The sequence below is a fragment of the Malania oleifera genome, chromosome 11 (assembly GCF_029873635.1).
Source record: "Malania oleifera isolate guangnan ecotype guangnan chromosome 11, ASM2987363v1, whole genome shotgun sequence".
Lineage (NCBI taxonomy): Eukaryota > Viridiplantae > Streptophyta > Magnoliopsida > Santalales > Ximeniaceae > Malania > Malania oleifera.
In genome coordinates this window covers 49,845,998-49,865,327 of record NC_080427.1, presented here as the reverse complement: position 1 = coordinate 49,865,327, position 19,330 = coordinate 49,845,998, and the positions used below count along the sequence as shown (strand labels likewise).

Genomic DNA, 19,330 nt, shown 5'->3' with positions numbered 1-19,330 from the left:
GGTTCCCTAGGGTCACTACCAAAAACCCATCTGACCCTAGCATAGCGACTTACCCTTCTGGTAGGGTAGATCGGGCAATCACTAACACCGAGGAGCTCTATCCGCTCGTCTACATGGATTCCCTGAAATGTTTTAGAGTTGGGGTGAGACACCTCTCAGTAAGGGAAATAAACTAATATTAGTGTGTGGCAACATGGGTATTTCACGTGTTATAAGCATATACAGTACATAAATCATATCTGAGAAATCTGTCTGATAATTACTAAATAAATATATTTGAAAGTAGCATACATCTCATGCTATATATATGTACATGTAAAACATCTTATATCATTGTATAATACATGAAATAAATCTCAGGATTGATAATTAGTTGATGTCATGTATTACCCCCACATAACTGGGTTGTGCGGCTCGAAGGCGGGACCTAGCACTGGCTGGCCGACCATGCTAGATCAATATAAGTCTATAAGTACGATGGGCCCGCCCCACCCTAGTCCAGAGTACCAGGAGAACATCTACAACTCTACATTGAAGCCACATCGACTGTCAATCTCCCACAGCCTCTTGCGGCATGTGGTAGCACTAACATAATCTGAATGCATATATAGCTGCAGTACCGTACTCTTAAAAACTAAACTAAACTAAGTCATCTGGGTTCTGATATCATATACTATGTTTCATATGCTAAACATAACTATTTCATCATAATATCTGACATAATAATAATTTCATGAAAATAACATATCTTCCATTACGGCCCTTGCGCCGACATTTCATATCATATCATATAAATTAATGGCTCTTACGCCATTTTATATAAACTATGACCCTTGCACCATTTCACATAAATTACGGTCCTTGCGCCATTTCACATAAATTACGAAAAAATATAATTCTCGTACTGTTTTAACCATTTCCCGAAAACAATAATAGCATGAAGGTTCTGAAAACATAACATTTTGTCATCACACAAATTATAAGATTTTATACCCATGCCACACAAATTAAACTATTTTCCCTGATAATAAATATATAAACATTCCCTATGAACAGCAGTAATTTTTCCAAACATAATTTTATATCATATATATTTTATGAAATAAAATGCTATAAAATAATAAGTATTTCCATGAAAATTCTAACTTAATTTATTCCTTAACCTGGTTTCTTGAATTACGCCAACGGGAATTCCAAACTGATGCTTGCCGCGCTCACTCAGACCCTGAATCAAAAATCATAATTCCATTAAATCAATCCTAAATAAAATATTATTTTAATATTTCGTAAGCTCACAAATTCCAAATAAATAATTATACTCTCAAATATAACCAATTTACTTAATTCCCAAAATCTCAGTCTCGCTTTAGAATGATGCTTAGGAAACCCAAATTGAAAATTTACTCCAACCAAAATGACGACGATCGTCGATTTGACTGAAGATCTAAGGAAAAATTGAGAAAATAGGAAAAAATTACCTTACCCTAGGAATTGTGCCTACGCCGCTCCTATGACAAATCCGCTCTGATAAAAATATCAGTGGCGGAACTAGGAACCCAACGTTATTTTCGGTTTTTCGATCGACCGAATATTAGCCAAGAAATTGAGGAGAATGGGAGAGGAGATGAGGAGGGTACAGAGAGAGAGAGAGAGAGAGAGAGTCGTACTACTTATTTTTCTTCGTCAGGAAGATTTGATATGAGTATATATATAATAGTAATAACTTTTAACATATATTTCTTACTTAATTCATAATTTTTATTATTTAATTAATTTATTTATTATTCAATTTAAATTTTAAATGTTAAATAATTTATTTATTTATTTATTTATTTTTTAATTATTTAATTTTTATTTTTTTACATTCCCAAACATATCATTTTCTGAGGCATTACATTCTCCCCTTCTCATAAAAATTTCGTCCTCTAAATTTGTTGAATAGAACTCAAGTAAAACTCATCGTTAACCTAACAAGTTTTGAGTTAATCTTATAAACTACCCTATTAGAATTGGTAACTAACATAAATAGATGGGTATACATCTTGTCCTAATACACCTTGCTTCAGTTCCAACACTCAACAACTTCAATTTTTACCTCAAGTCTTTCAAAAATCTAACACTAACATAACCTTAGAAGAATCAATAGATAATTATCATTTGATTATAATATGACCCAAAATTTCCGTATTAGTTGTCTAGAATCCACATTTTCTATTTCGTAGAAAGAGACCAGAAAGCCCAAAATGATAACGATTTTTCCTTGATCCATGTACTCAAGGCCAAATCGCTATCGAATCCCATATAAACACTTAGGGTCGTTGTACATTACCTGAAACTATTAGAAATGGCAAAAACAAAGAAGAAAAGGTGAAAATACAAAGGAAAAGTTAATAAAACAAGTCGAACCCCGCTCGAAGAGTAAACGCTTAAATAAAGACGTTAGACGATAGTCCAATGCATTCTTCAAAAATATCCTAAAAAGAAGGCCTCAAATCAAAACAAAAAAGAAGGTAAAAGGGCCTAAATTTTTCTATATAACAACCAAGCAAAATAAGGTGTCTATAAGTACTTTTTATAGAAAAAACTTGTGAGGTCGGTGGACCAAAACGGACAATACCTCACTGGAATTAGGCTCATGACCATTACATTTTGGTAAGATATATCGTGCTCCCTCTAAATAAAGCAAAGCAAAGAGAAAGACTTTTTTTCTACTTTTTTTTTCATTTCTTTTAGTGTAATAATTTTTTAATTTAGTATGCTATTAAATTATCATAGTTTATAATTTTTATTTTAAAAAACTAAAAAAATAGTCATCATTCACATCATGTGTTAAGAACTATAAAATAACTATGTTATCAATTTAAATTGAGCGCATATGATAATGTCGCTATGCCACTTGTCATCATCATATTTTTATTCTTTTAAGAAATAACTTGTAATAAAAAACTCACCATGGTTATCAATTTTAAAAAAAATAAAAATAAAAATGAGATATTAAATATTGTCTAGCAGACGTGATAATTTTTTCCCAGTGCTTCCAATTAATAGATAGTTTTAAGTAAAGCCTAACTTAAAATATTCAAACAAAAATGTTCCCCAAAAAGAAATACACGTTCAAGCAAAATGTCATCAATAGTTAGTTGGTCAATTAGTAATTTTAAAATGTTAATAATTTCAAAAAAAAATTTCTAGCTAAATACTGAGATTTGAGAAATGAGATTATGGTTTCTAATTGAAATATAATCTTAATATTTAAATAAAAAATAAAGAACAAACCTACTATTTCAATACATTAGTCGGTTGCTTAAAAAATTTTGTAACACCACCAAACTAAAAAAAAAAAATCTATGCAAAATAACCAAAGAATTCTCTCACCAAATGTCATATATTGTGACAAGTTGTAGGTGACTATTCAATTAAACACAAACCTACCTTTGTTTAACCGTTTGAGCTAACTCTAGTGAAATATTGTGTGCTTTAGTCTACTAGTCTTAATGGAGTTGGGTGTAAGACCATTACATTTGATATCAGTCATGTGAGTGGATTATACGTAGATGTATAAGTTACTCTAACAAGGACATTAGTGATCAGATATAAGAGTCTGTCATGGTCTCATATCAAATGTATACTAAGGAGATCACCCGATGTAGTCAAAATTGATAAAAAAAGACTAGAACAGGCAGAAGTGATAGAGTCCCACCTTAATTTGCGTGTTTGTAGTTAAAATCACTGTCAAACCTCTCCTTACCATTTTGGGCTATCCCCAATCACCTGGCACAATCTAATTTGACAGAAAAGGACCAAAAAAAGGTCCAAAAATGACTAAAGGTTTGCCTTAATTTTCATGCTAGAGGTCAAAACCGATATCAGACCTCTCCCTACCATTTTGGACTGCTTGAAATCACCCAGCACAACCTGATTTAGCAGAAAGAGACTAGAAAGCCCAAAATGACAAAGATTTTTCCTTGATTTATGTACTCAGGGCCAAATCGCTATTGAATCCCATATAAACACTTAGGGTCGTCGTAGATTACTTGAAACTATCAGAAATGGCAAAAACAAAGAAGAAAATGTGAAAACACAAAGGAAAAGTTAAGAAAACAAGTCAAACCTTGCTTGAAGAGTGAATGCTTAAATAAAAACCTTAAATGATACTCCAATGCATTTTTCAAAAATATCCTAAAAAAAGCCTCAAATCAAAACGAAAAAGAAGGTAAAAAGACCTAAATTTTTCTATATAACAACTAGGAAAAATAAGGTGGCTATAAATACTTTTTATAGAAAAAACTTGTGAGACCGGTAGACCAAAATAAACAATACTTCACTGAAATTAGGCCCAAGATCATTACATTTTGATAGGAACGTGCTCCCTCTAAATAAAGCAAAGCAAAGAGAAAGACTTTTTTCTAATTTTTTTTTCATTTCTTTTAAATAGGGTAGATGAGTTGTTAGTCCTATCCTATTAAATTATTCAAACTCCCTGTCCTTGACAACACAACTAAATAAAATAAAAATACATTTAGAGTGAGAATGATTTTAATATTCAAAAATCATATGTTATAAATTGTTTTTTTATGGGCACCGTTACCAAACTATACTTTTCAATTTTAAATTTTAAATTGAAAAATGCAAATGTCGGTGTGAGAATGTCAATTTCGATTGTAAGAGTAAATTTTTTATGCATAAAAATGACAATATTATCTTTTTTATTATAATAATAGAAAAGAAGAAGCATTTGATTCTATGAGAATGTAAATGAAGTGAACCAAACCCACTTTCATAGGCTTGCCTTTGGCATAAAAAGATGAATGGAAAATGGAATAGGTTGTGGCTATTAGTTACTAGACTTAGACTTTTTAAATGCTTTGGTTTTAATTATATTTATCTTTATATTATACTTTGTGTTACATGTGACTAATTTTTATTTCTTAAAAAAATAATATCATAAGATACATTTTTAAGTTTAATTTATGAAAATATATTACTGTTTGTCATTTCTTAAAGTATTTTCTTTGCATTTAGGAGTTCAGGATTTCATGTTTTGTACTTGAATTTGTGCAAATTTAGACAAAAATGTAATACAAAATCGTACTTTGCCTAATTTTGTACGAATTCAAATTTAAAACCTAAAATTGGAATATGAGTTATGTATCATATGAAACACATGCTATCTTAAATTAAAATAAAACGTAAAGAAAAAAAAAACTTACGCCCCATTTTTCTTACTTATTATTTATAAAATATTCATAAATTTACAATTTATTATTTATTTTTAACAAAATTTACATACAAATAGTACATAAGTGATTTAATAAAATCATTTTAAATTAAAATTTTAAAATTATTTATAAGCCCTAGTTGGATAGAGCATTTCTTGATCCTCAGGAAAGGCATAAAGACCTAAAAACCTAAAGAGCGAGTCTTTTTGCCCTTTATTTATTCAGCAGGATAGACGAGCTGTGGGCCCCAATAAGCTTGCGCCACACGTCCTCTGACCGATCAAATTCCTTCCTTCCCAAGTTTCATTTCTATATATAAACACACCGAAGAACCAGCTGGTTTCACTATCATTTTTCCAAGCTATACGTCATTTTCAAGAAGCAGAGATGAGGAGAGAGGGTCGGCAGCACGGGATGGTCCGGACCTACCGGATTCTCCCGGCCCCGTTGAACTTGAGACCCGAACCCCGATTCAACCGCTACGACTCGCCGCCGACCGCCGGCCTCTTCACCCGAGCCCCCTCCAAGCCCACCAACCACTCCAAGTTCACCGGCAAATGCGGCCGGCCCCGGTGCTCCGGCTGCCACCTCCACCCCGCCTGCAAGTCACGGGATAAGTCCAAGGGCACCCACAAGCTCCGGTCCTCCGACGTCGTCTCGAATAGCCGGCTGGTCTCCTGGCGGGTCGTGGACTGCCGACCCGGGTCGAACTTCGCCGGCGTGTCGGCCACCGGGATGTTGAATCTTCTGGGTACGGATTATCTGGACGATTACGATTACGATGATGATGATGCTGATTGTGTTGAAGATCCTGCGGTGGGGGTTTGTGAGGGTTTAGAAGAAGAGAGGGAGAATGAATCTGGGGCTGGAGCTGATGGTGGAATCATTGATGATGAAAAAGATCATGGTGATCATGATGAAGATGACGGTATGAGCTTTTGTGAGGTGGGTTTGGTGTGGGAACAGGTGGAGGGAGATGAAGATTGGTGTGTGGTTGAAGAATTGTGATTGCTTCTTCATTGAAAATAAAATAAGTGTAAAATTTTTATTTGTGTAACTAATTTTGTGCATTTATCCATGTCTTAAGTTTCTTAGTTATGTTCATTCTGTCACAGATTTTCAGATCATGAGATGACTTTCATTTGAATGATGTCAAATGAATTCAACATGGGATGAGCGAGAGCATTGGGATTATCCAATTTGAAGTTTACAATTTTTTTCTCAATTGTGTTTATAAAAAGATAAGATAATTGATAGGGAATTTGAAGGATGAAAATAAATGAGAAAATCCAATGGAAGGTTCATTTTTTTTTATCTCTTTGCCTTTTTTTGATGGTGGAATGTGATCAAACACATTGTTCCTATCTTGTTATCCACTCACCATCTTGAGGGGGTCTTTGATTCCAATGGTCAAATTTTTGCTGTCTCTCTCTATCTCCAAATTCTCTTGATGGCAAATACTATGCTTTTTTGTGAGCACATGTAAATGCTTCATGTTTAGAAGTATGAATTTGGCTTGGTGTTTAAAAGTATGAATTTTGAAATTTGAATTTGGCCGAATTTAGACAGAATTTAATATAATTTTATCTTATTTGAATCTAATATAAAATTAAATTTAAGTCTTCTCCAGCATAAAAATTAGGTTTATCTGTGGAAAAGGATTTATTTATTAGAAAGGTGGTTTTACTTACATCTAGAAAATATTCTCTCGAATGAACAATATGTTCTTAAGTTCAATGACAAGAGTTATGGAATAAGATTTAATTCTTGAGACAATTTTGATGGGTAAGAGATAGTGTTTGAATTCTCTCCGTAAATGGTAAATACTATGTCCATTTGAGAGAGCGTGTAAATGTTTTGTCTTGAATATTAATTAACTTTTTAAAGAAGAAAATAAATTTATTGATTCTATTTGTGGAGCACCTGACATGTTTCTTAAAAAGAAACACCCTACTTAGGGTTGGGGAACAATCTTTCGCTTAAAATGCAATATGTTCCAAGTTCAATGTTTTTAGCTTTCAAGGATATTAAAAAGATGTGTGAAATGTCAAATGATCACTCCCAAAGTATACTTTAAATGCATAAATACCTCCTTTTACCTTAGTTAAATCACAATATTAATTACAAATTTGCAATTACATATAAGTTAATTATTTTACTAATTTTTTATCACATAATTTTTTGAAGGGGTTCGATTCTCAGTGTGTGCTGAGGATTGACCACAAGACATATGGTAGGTCTACTATCAATCTTGGGATCTGGATGTTAAGGAGAGATTTTGGCTTGGTGGCTCAAAAAAGGGTCCATTAAAGGTGGGTCACTTTTTTTTTTTTGGGTAATGTCAGGTGTCCTAGGTTTCTCGACACATCCAGTTAACACTCCAACTGGCACTCCCATTGACCGGGCACACATTGGTGGCGTCACAAGAAACATAGCCTATTCCCACGCTCACGCAAGAAGAGCCCCACTCCTTTCGCAGGAGGTAAATCAGGATACTGCTCACTGTGCCAGGAATCGAACTTAAGACTTAAATCAACAGGTGGCCCATCCCAAGCCTGCCCTTGCCACCCGAGCCACTGCCCGAGGGCAAGGGGGTCACTTCTCTTAATCCTTCAGCTAGCTCAAGCATTACCCACACCATATTACAATTCGTTATTTTCTTTTTAGCCATGTGCCGTTACACTATTGAATGACTCAAATTATTTGATTTTCAATTGGCTAATGCCTCATATTCAACCATGATCATGCCTCACTGGATAATAGCCCCACCCTAACTAGCACTATAAATATTACTCTTCTCATCTCATTTGGATTCTTTCGGCTCTCATTGTTCATTAGAGACTTTCTTTAAACCAGAGTTTCTCTCTCTCAAATTGTCAGCATCTTTACGTCATCCTCTTGCCACTTGACACTTAAGCTCTTAAAGATTCCCCTATTTTTCTTTCTTAGTACTTTCTACTACATTTCATTACTTGTATACAACATTGCTTCTTATTTGCATCCAAAAACTCCTATTTACAAACCCCTTGATTCTTTGTTGTGACGTGCTTGTGATGCAAACTCTAGTAATGTTTTGGAGCATGAATTTTTTGGGCCTTAAATTTGGATTGTTTGTGGATTTGAAAGAAATTCAATATAATTTTACAATACAATTTGTTCAAAATCACGTAAGTCAAATTTAAAACTTAAAATTTGGACTCTTAAATGTTATGTATCAGAGATTAGATGAGCAAGATAATGGAATTGCTAATGATCGCCAATAAGGGAATGGTCGTACAAGTTCCAGAACTTGAGACAGAATCATATCTTTTTCACACTTCGGGGTTTACTCTTGTTCGCAGGCAAACCTCAGCCCCACCCATTTATGGCAGATGGTTCAAGTCTGAGTTCACAGTCATTCGTTCCTACTATGCTAGCTCCAAGATTTCTCGCCATAGGGACACCCCGGTAACTTTAACGCCCTTCTACTTCTTTTATACCATTATTAGTCAGTTATTGAGCAGACCCAAAATTTCTTAGAAATTACCTACAAAGATAACAATATGCTTTGAATTTTCTAGAAAGAGACAAAAAGATACTTCTAGAGTGAGAAATTTATGGAGAGGGAGATAGAGAGTAAAATTTTGAAAGAGAGAGGTGGTATTTTCTTAACAATCCAATCCAAAATAGTGATGATAGAAAAACCATCACCTTGAATCCACATCATAATTTTACTAATGCATTGTTTAGAAACATGTATATCAAAGTTTGGATTTAAATTTCTTTTAAAAATCTAAATTTAATATCTAAATTTCATGCTTTATATGTAGAGTAAAAAAATATCTCTAAGGAAATTCCTACTACTGCATGGAGGAAAAAATTTAGGAATATGAATTTATAGTTTATTGTATTAATTCAAAAAAATAATAATAAAATTTTATACTATAATTTCGAAAGGTAGGATTTGCCTACTATAAGGCCACTTGTAATTGTCATACAAAAATAATCTTATTACTTTGATCATACATTTAATGGTATGACTATAAACTTTGTTTAATATCATTGTCAAAAGTTTTGCAAATAGAAATTAAAAATTAGAAATAAAAACTCAAAACTCAAAACATGTCACGCCCCGAACCCCGAAATGGGACCTAGGGGTGAAAATGTAATCAAACCTGTCTGTGTATCATATAAATCACCACAGATACACTACGAAGGATGAGGGTTCAACCCCGTGGGGTTCTTAGGCACCCTAAACACATCCAAACACAATCATATACGTAGCGGAAAAATGTCATCTATATACATATGCAGTGTCATACCAGAGTCTATACAAGAGCAGAACATGACTCTAACAAAACGTACAAACTGGGTACCCAAATACAACTCAAAATGGCAACCCAACAAAACTACAGTCCTAACACTTACCCAAGTGCTAACACAGTACACCGGCCACTACGCTCCCTACACCAGAACGCTAGTTCTGGTTACCCAAAGGACCTGTAAAAATATACGTACAGTAGGGATGACACCTCTCAGTAAGGAAGAACACAAGTTATATCGGTGTGTGGCATTTGAGTGTTATCATGATATAACATACACACAGTTAAATGTATTCCAGTACTAATTTACACAGTGCATACACGCACACATACGGCAGCCATTTATACGCAGCCCAGTCACAATACATGCACATGATCAGTAATCCTTAGTGTCGTCACACTCTTCAGCCTGAAGCCGGTCTGTGACATATGGCATTGGCCCATAGCCAACCCATGAACACGGCGCCACAGGCACATGGCTAGTCGCCGACTCCCATGGCATCGTACCGGCGCTAAATTGGTGGATCCACACCCTTCGACCTGATCTGCCGGAATAGGCTCACGCCCTCGGATATAAAGCCGGACACTCTTGCCTACATGATAGGCGATAACACGCCCTCGGATATAGAGCCGGACACTCTCAATACTTGGGACAATTTCGGAACCGCGTTCTTACTAGCATTTCAACATATCATACACACATGCATGCTCATATAACCAAACAAACCACACTCATTTGGTAATCTAAATCATGATTTTCCAAACAAATACAGTTTAAACAAAGTCAAGGCATGACCATCCCAATATCACAGTATAAATCACACATATACTCGGTTTTCAACAAAACCCAGGATTCAGCCCGTCGCCCCCTTTTTCCCAAAACTGTAATAATGAAAAACTCATAATTTTCTCCGTTAGATCCCCCTAAATGAGTAGCCAAAACACACACAGGACCGTGGACCACAGTTCCACCAAGTCTGATTTCAAAAATAACCAATATAAACATAGTTCCCCTTACCTTTACCCCGTAAGCAAATCCCGAACTCCAAGGTCCCTAAACAGCGAACTGAGTTCCAAAACCTATAAATCACAGTACAGAATATGTTTACAAGACATTTACCTACAAATCTATTGGATCAGAATTGAAAACCAAGCCTTACCTCGATTTTACGCCGAAACCCGAAAATCTCCGAAACGAGATTTCGATCCGTAGAAGTTGTAGAGAATCCTTCCACGATCCTCGTGGTAGCTTCCGTTTTTCGATTCCGTCAACGATCGACAAAGAATTCTAGAGAGAAGGAGTAAGGAGAGGTTTAGAGAGAGAGAGAGAGAGAGATAAAAATCTAAGTTTGCTTAACTTGGAAGAAATGAGAATTTCCTTTTATAGCCCTTTGACCCGTGAAATTTTCAATTTTGCCCCTCTCTTAATATTTAAACCCATTTTTCATATTTCGGGTTCTTACAATCTCCCCTCCTTACAAAAATTTCGTCCTCGAAATTTGTCATCTCTCATTCCCAGATTCATACATACAATCAAATACATAGACACAACTCAAGAGCGAACTGGCGATCATCACAGTGCAGTCCCTTCATACACATACACATAGACACAACTCAAGAGCGAACTGGCGATCACCACAGCGCAGTCCCATCATACACATACACATAGACACAACTCAAGAGCGAACTGGCGATCACCACAGAGCAATCCCATCTTACACATACATATACATACTCTCACTTATGGTGGAGGAATACCGTGGTTACATATACAACAGTCTTAGGAGTTCACAATACTCACACTCCCGACGACTAACCACCTATCCCAACCCACAATAGGATCATGTACAAGTGCTCAAAATAACTGTGGATACTTCCGGCGTATTTCCGTTTCCAGTTCCTAAGAAGCTTCCTCAACCTCGTGGTTTTGCCACAATACCTTCACTAATGGTATCTCTCTGGTACGAAACTTCTGAACTTTATGGTCCAGAACCTGAATAGGTATCTCCTTATATGCTAAAGTATCCCCAATTTCCAACTCATCATAACTAATCACATGTGAAGGATCCAACACGTACCTCCTCAACATGGAGACGTGAAACACATCATGGACCCTCGAAAGTGCTGGAGGTAATGAAACTCTGTAGGCTACCGGACCCACTCGCTCAAGTGCCTCGAATGGTCCGATATACCTCGGGCTCAGCTTGCCCTTCCTGCCGAATCTCATCACTTTTTTCATTGGAGCAATACTTAGAAATACCTTACCTCCCACTTCAAACTCTAACTCACGGCGGCAAACATCTACATAACTCTTCTGCCGACTCTGAGCCAATTTATTCCTCTTCCGGATCAAACCCACCTTCTTATACGCCTGCTGCACAATTCATGTCCTAACACCTGACGTTCACCAACCTCATCCCAACACAAAGGAGATAGACACCTCCGACCATGCAAAGCCTCAAACGGTGCCATCCCGATACTAGATTGGAAGCTGTTGTTATAAGCAAACTCCATAAGTGGCATAAACTATATCCAGCTACCACCGAAGTCTAACACACAAGCTCGCAACATATCTTCCAATACTTGTATCGTCCTCTCCGTCTGTCCATCAGTCTGGGGGTGGAACGATGTACTGAAAGTAAGTTTCATCCCCAATGCCTCTTGCAAGCTCATCCAGAATTGGGAAGTAAACCTCGAGTCCCGATCTGATACTATGGACACCGGTATCCCGTGCATTCTCACAATCTCATGCACATACAAATCTGCTAGCCTACTCAAAGGATAGCTAACTTTCATCGGTATAAAATGAGCAGATTTCGTCAATCTATCCACGATCACAATCACCCAAATAGAATTCTGCTCGTGAAACGCTGGTGGCAAATCGGTCACAAAATCCATGGAAATATGCTCCTATTTCCACACCGGAATAGGCAAAGGCTGCAACAGTCTTGTCGGCCTCTAATGTTCAGCTTTCACCTGTTGACACGTCAGACACTGCTCCACGAATCGAGCAATCTACCTCTTCATACTAGATCACCAGAAGGTCTCGCGCAAGTCCCAATACATCTTTGTACTATCAGGATGTACCGTATACATAGAACGATGTGCCTCCTCTAGAATCGTCCTTTTGATCTCATCATCGTTCGGAACACACAGTCTGGTCTCAAACCTCAACACACCTCCTTCAGAGATGTTAAACTCTGTAATCAATCCCTACTGTACCTTTTCCATAACCTCTGCCAACTCTGCATCACTAGCCTGCACGGCTTTTATACGCTCAAATAGGGTTGGCTGGGCCACCAAACTAGCAAAATAAGTCTAATGATCACCAACCACCAACTCTATACCTGAGCTCTCCAAATCCCGTCTGATGTGACACTGAGTTACAACCGCAGATACAGCTGTAGGTCCTGACTTCCGACTCAACGCATCAGCCACCACATTTGCCTTCCTCGGGTGATAACTGATCGTGCAATCGTAGTCCTTGATCAACTTTAGCCACCGCCTCTGCCTCATATTCAACTCCTTCTGCATGAAGAAATACCTGATGCTCTTATGGTCAGTGAAGATCTCACACTACACCTCATACAAATAGTGTCGTCAGATCTTCAGTGCATACACAACAGCAGCCAACTCCAGATCATGCGTAGGGTAATTCTTCTCATACTCCTTCAGTTGCCTAGAAGCATACGCCACAACCTTACCCTGCTGCATAAGCACACATCCTAAGCCCTTCAGAGACGCGTCGCTATAAATCACAAATCCACCATCCCCCGAAGGAATGGTCAACACTGAAGTAGTAACCAGCCGGTGCTTCAACTCCTGAAAGCACTGCTCGCAATCATTGGTCCACTCAAACTGGACTCCCTTCTTGGTCAATTGAGTCAGAGGTCCAGACAGAAAGAAACCCTCTATGAACCGACGATAGTAACCCGTTAGTCCTAAAAAACTCCGAACCTCCTACACATTCTTCGATCTTACCCAGTCGACCACAGCTTCAATCTTGCTAGGATCAACTGATATTCCATCCCCAGTAACCACATGGCCTAAGAATGCAATCTGACTCAATCAGAATTCACACTTCTTCAACTTAGCATACAACTTTTTCTCCCTCAGAATCTGTAACACTAATCTCAAATGTTCCACGTGCTCTTCCGTACTCCTCGAGTATACCAGAACATCATCAATGAATACCACCACAAACCGATCTAGGTACTCATGGAAAACCCTGTTCATCAAATCCATGAACACCACCGGAGCATTCGTCAACCCAAAAGGCATGACTAAGAACTCATAGTGGCCATATCTGGTTCGAAAAGCCGTCTTCGCTATATCCTCCGCTCTAACCCTCACTTGATGATATCCTGACTGCAAATCGATCTTCGAAAAGACCCGCGTCCCCTGCAACTGATCAAAGAGATCATCTATACGAGGTAAAGGATAACGATTCTTCACAATTACCTTGTTAATCTCACGGTAATCAATGCACATCCGCATCGACCCATCCTTCTTCTTCACAAACAGTACTGGAGCTCCCCAGGGCGAAACACTAGGTCGAATGAATCCCTTGTCCAGTAATTCCTACAGCTACTCCTTCAACTCCCGAAATTCTGCTTGAGCCATCCGGTACGGAGCTTTAGAGATCGGCACCTTACCAGGCAGCAACTCTATCGCAAACTCCACCTCATGATCTAGAGGTAAACCGGGTAAATCATCTGGGAACACATTCGGGAATTCGCTGACTACCCGAATATCCTCGAGTCTCAACTCATCTCGCGGCGGTTCCTCCACACAAGCTAAGTGTGACAACCCGAATAAAATAGAATTTGAATAATTAAGAGGGAGAGAAATAGAAACAGAAGGAGGTCGTAGACTTCGTCGACGACATTGCATTTTGGTAGGAAAAGAAAGGGGAATGGAAACAAAAATAAAGAAGGAAGCTGCCAAGCTTCGTTGATGAACACAGGGTTTCATCGACGAACACAGGGTTTCGTCGACGAAGGCTTTAAGGATTTCGTCGACGAACACAGGGCCTCGTCGACGAGAAAATACCGAGAGGGGGGTTTTGAGCCGACTGAATTTCATCGACGAAGACTGGATTTCGTCAACGAAATTTGTGAAGAACTCGTCAACGAAGGTCGAGCTCATCGACGAATTCTGCTGTCTATATATATGAAAAATCCGATTTTTACTTCCCAATTAAGCTTCCTCTCCACTCTCTCTCTCTCTCCTCTTCGGCTCTCTCACTCTCTCTCTTCAATTTTGGGCTAGTTTTACGCCGGATCGAAGATTTGAGGCTACCATAAAGCTCTTGGTGAAATTCTTTGCGAGTTTGCCGGAGCGGATCGTTGGGAAAACGAAGTTGGAAATCATCCCTGGGTTGAGCTAAGACTTTTTAAGCCAAATTAGACTTTATGGTAGTTACAGAAATTGATGTACGCATGAAAATACTGATGTTTAGTACTGGGGGTTCTGAGTTTTAGGATGTTGATCAGGAAGTCATACGGGGATTAGCCTAGGATATTTTGGGGGCTTTCTCAGTAGCCAGGTAAGGGAATAAACTAAAGTAGTTATTTTCCATGCATGTTATTATTAATTATGAGCACATTTATTTTTAGAAAAACCTATGCTATCTTTGTATAATACATATGAAATGTATGTTTGGAAAATACTGCTATTATGATGAAAATGTATATGTATGTATGAGATGCCAGAAATGATGATTTTAGAATATGAAGCATGACTTTAAACGACATATGTGTCGCATGAACATCAATTTTATGTGAAGTGAACCATGATATGAAGGATTTTACGATCAAAGCATATTTTCAGGTATTATGAAAAACGAGTTATGCTATACTGAGTTTGACGAATATATGATAAATGAGTTATTTTCAGAATGTAAGTACCTGAAACATATCAGGCGCGAGGCCATATTTATATTATCGGCATGAGGCCGTATTTACAATTTTGGCGCGAGGCCATATTTATATTATCGGCACGAGGCCATATTTACGATTTTGGCGCGAGGCCATGTATTTATGCATATCGGCACGAGGCCGTATTTATGATTTCGGCGTGAGGCCGTATCTATGTTTTCGGCACGAGGCTGTGATGATGTTATGTATTTTTATGTATTATATGTTATTACAATTAAGATGTTAGTTTAGTTCAGTTTAGGGCTCGGTACCGTAGCTATTTGTGTAGATTAGATATCTACGTCAGATTAGTGCTAACCATCCCACGAGAGGATGGGAAATGGATAGTCGATGTGGCTTTCAGTAGAGTGTGGACGTCCACCTGGCAGTCCGGACCAGGGTGTGGCAGGCCCATCGTACTTACAGACATATTTGATTCGGCAATGGTTGGCCAGCCATTGTCGGATCCCGCCTTCGGGTTGCACAACCCGTCATGAGGGGTAATACATGACGTTAGCTAACTATTCATCATGGGTAAGTTTTCAGTATTTTCAGTATTATCAATATAATAGATGCATTATTTATGATATGATTTACTAATAAATATGAAAGTTTATGATGATTTATTTTATGACTATGAATCTGTATGGAAATATGAATTGTACTGAATATGTATGATTGAATTAAATGTTCATGTGCCACACAGCTGTATTTAGTTTATTTTCCCTTACTAAGAAGTGTCTCACCCCAAACATTAACACATTTTTCAGGAAACCCAGAGAAACCGGTGGGTCAAGGCCGCCGTTGAGTGAGTGGAGCTTCCCTACTAGAAGGGTAAGCGTTGAACTAGGATTAGGAGACTTTTTGTTGTAAGGTCCTAGTGTCATTTTTGACTTTTTGAAAGATTGTAAATAAATACAGTATTTTGGGAATGTAAATAACTCTAGTATTATGTTTTATGATTGGAAATTCGAGATTTTATGTTTACTGTTGCTAGGTTTTTCGCTGTACTTGACAAGTGTCCCCGCTACCCATGGGTTCGGGTTAACCATCTTTATTTTTTATGTTATATTTTATTGAGGGACGTTACACTAAGTACCCCTGAAATCCGTCCAAGAGTAGCCTCCTCGCCTGTAGTGCCGACAGAATCTGTGGCGTTGAACGCACACACGATCCCACGAACTCGTACTCCTGCTCCCCAGGAGGTATGAAAACTACCACTTTTCTACGATAGTCGATCACGGCATAACTGGAGAACAACCAGTCCATCCCCAGAATGACATCGAACCCTGACATGTCATATACCACAAGATTCACCGGTAACAACTTTCCTTGAATTTCCACTGGGCAGTCTATCAACATCTTCCTACAGAAAGATACACTCTTAGATGGCGTAGTAACAGCTAATACCTCATTCATGTCTTGGGTCTCAATCCCACACTGTCCCACAAAATTTACAGATACAAAAGAATGGGTTGCACCCGAGTCAAACAGAATAGAAGTTTTATTCAAAAGCAATAATAAGGTACCTGTCACCACGTTACCTGCATGCTCAGCGTCTGCTGGAGTAAGAAAGTATACTCTGGCCGGAGCTGTATTCATCTGAGCGGTTCCTCGAGGTATCTGATTACTCCCTCGGTCCCCACTAACTGCAGGCACGTCTCGCCTCGGTGCTCGACAATCACGAGACATGTGGCCTGGCTGGCCACAGTTGTAACAACTACCCCCAAATGACCGGCACTCTCCCTCGTGCCACTTGTGACATCTGGTACAACGACCACCGGTCTGGCTCATCTAAGAGTCCTGGCGCTCGGTATTCTAGCGGTAACTCGAGCCCTTGCTCCTTTTCTTCCACGATCCCTAAGGAGATCCTGTCTGAGAACCAGAAGGTACCATCCTCTTCCTCGATTCCTGATCCACCTCGTCCTCTCGGATACTAGTCTCGATCACCGTGGCTTTATCCACCAACACCGAGAACTCGCAGATTTGAAGCATACCCACTAGTCTACGGATATCCTTCCTCAAACCCTTCTCGAACCTCCGAGTCTTCTCATACTCGCTCGAGATCATACATGGTGCAAAGCAGGACAACTCTATGTATCGAGTCGCATACCCCTGCACCGTCAAACTCCCCTGAGTCAGCGCAGAAAACTCATCTGCCTTCGCATCTCGTACGAAAGCCGAGAAGTATCTGTCAAAGAACAGCTCCTTGAATCAGCTCCACGTCATCTCCTCAGGACCAGCTCTCTGCTTCTCCAATAGATTCACCGCAGTCCACCATCGACCCGCCTCCCTAGATAGCTGGAAGGTAGCATAAAGAACTCGCTGCCTATCCGTGCAGTGCAGGACCTCCAAGATCCTCTCAGTCTTTTCCATCCAGTCCTTTGCTGTCGTCGGGTTAGGTCCTCCAGAGAACATCGGAGGATGCATGCATGTGAACCTCTCAATGGTGCACCCCACAGCAGTAGGAGAGCGCTCGCGTCTCCTCACACTCCCCCCGATCTCTAGCAATACCTGCCTTGTCAAACCCCGAGGCACAGAAGGAGACTCATCACTCGCAGTCTTCTCGGACCCACTTCCTAGGTGATTATCCTTGGGCTCCATTCTGCAACACAATAGGAATCTATCAGTATCCCTATAACACATACAGTTAACACAATGATCTACACTAATCGTGTTAACTACTTCCTGCTAGGTCTAGGTCTGTCATATCACACTGACACGAAAGTCATCAATGATTTGCCCTACTTTTACTGGAATCGTCATCCCAGGAAAAACACGGAATACCGTCGACAATTCCCGGTCTAGCAACCGAACAACCCTTAACCAACCCTACCCATATCCACATCCTATACTCTGGTATGTACTCATAACTAAGCCTAACCAAGTCTACAAGATCTAGTAACCTGGTTAGCTGTGATACCAAGTTGTCACGCCCTGAACCCCGAAATGGGACCTAGGGGTGAAAATGTAATCCAACCTGTCCCTGTATCATATAAATCACCACAGATACAATACAAAGGATGAGGGTCCGATCCTGTGGGGTTCCTAGGCACCCTAAATACATCCAAACACAATCATATACGCAGCAGAAAAATGTCATCTATATACATATGCAGTATCATACCAGAGTCTATACAAGAGCAGAACATGACTCTAACAAAACGTACAAACTAGGTGCACAAATACAACTCAAAATGGCAACCCAACAAAACTACAGTCCTAGCACTTACCTAAGCGCTAACGCAGTACACCGGCCACTACGCTCCCTACACTAGGACGCTAGTTCCGTTTACCCGAAGGACCTGTAAAAATGTACGTACAGTAGGGGTGAGACACCTCTCAGTAAGGAAGAACACAGGTTATATCGGTGTGTGACATTTGAGTGTTATCATGATACAACATACACGCAGTTAAATGCATTCCAGTACTAATTTACACAATGCATACACGCACACATACGGCGGCCATTTATACGCAGTCTCGTCACAATAGATACACATGATTAGTAATCCTCAGTGTTGTCACACTCTTCAGCCCGAAGCTAACCTGCGACATACGACGTTGGCCCATAGCCAACTCGCGAACACGGCGCCACCGGCACATGGCTAGTCCCTGACTCCCATGGCATCGTACCGGTGCTAAACTGGTGGATCCACACCCTTCGGCCTAATTTGCCAAAATAGGCTCACGCCCTCGGATATAAAGCCGGACACTCTTGCCTACATGGCAGGCGATAACACGCCTTTGGATATAAAGTCGGACACTCTCAGTACCTAGGACAATTTCGGAATTGCATTCTTACTAGCATTTCAACATAGTACACACACATGCATGCTCATATAACCAAACAAATCACACTCATTTGGTAATATAAATCATGGTTTTCCAA

At 39.0% G+C, this 19,330-nt stretch overlaps 1 protein-coding gene across 1 annotated transcript; it reads left to right on the top strand.

Moving 5' to 3' along the window:
- The first annotated feature begins 5,536 nt into the window (after positions 1-5,536).
- On the top strand, positions 5,537-6,297 carry LOC131168632 (uncharacterized). The gene has a single exon (XM_058128222.1). It carries the CDS (start codon positions 5,607-5,609, stop codon positions 6,225-6,227), a length of 621 nt encoding a protein of 206 aa, XP_057984205.1. The 5' UTR covers positions 5,537-5,606; the 3' UTR covers positions 6,228-6,297.
- The last annotated feature ends 13,033 nt before the right edge of the window (positions 6,298-19,330 follow it).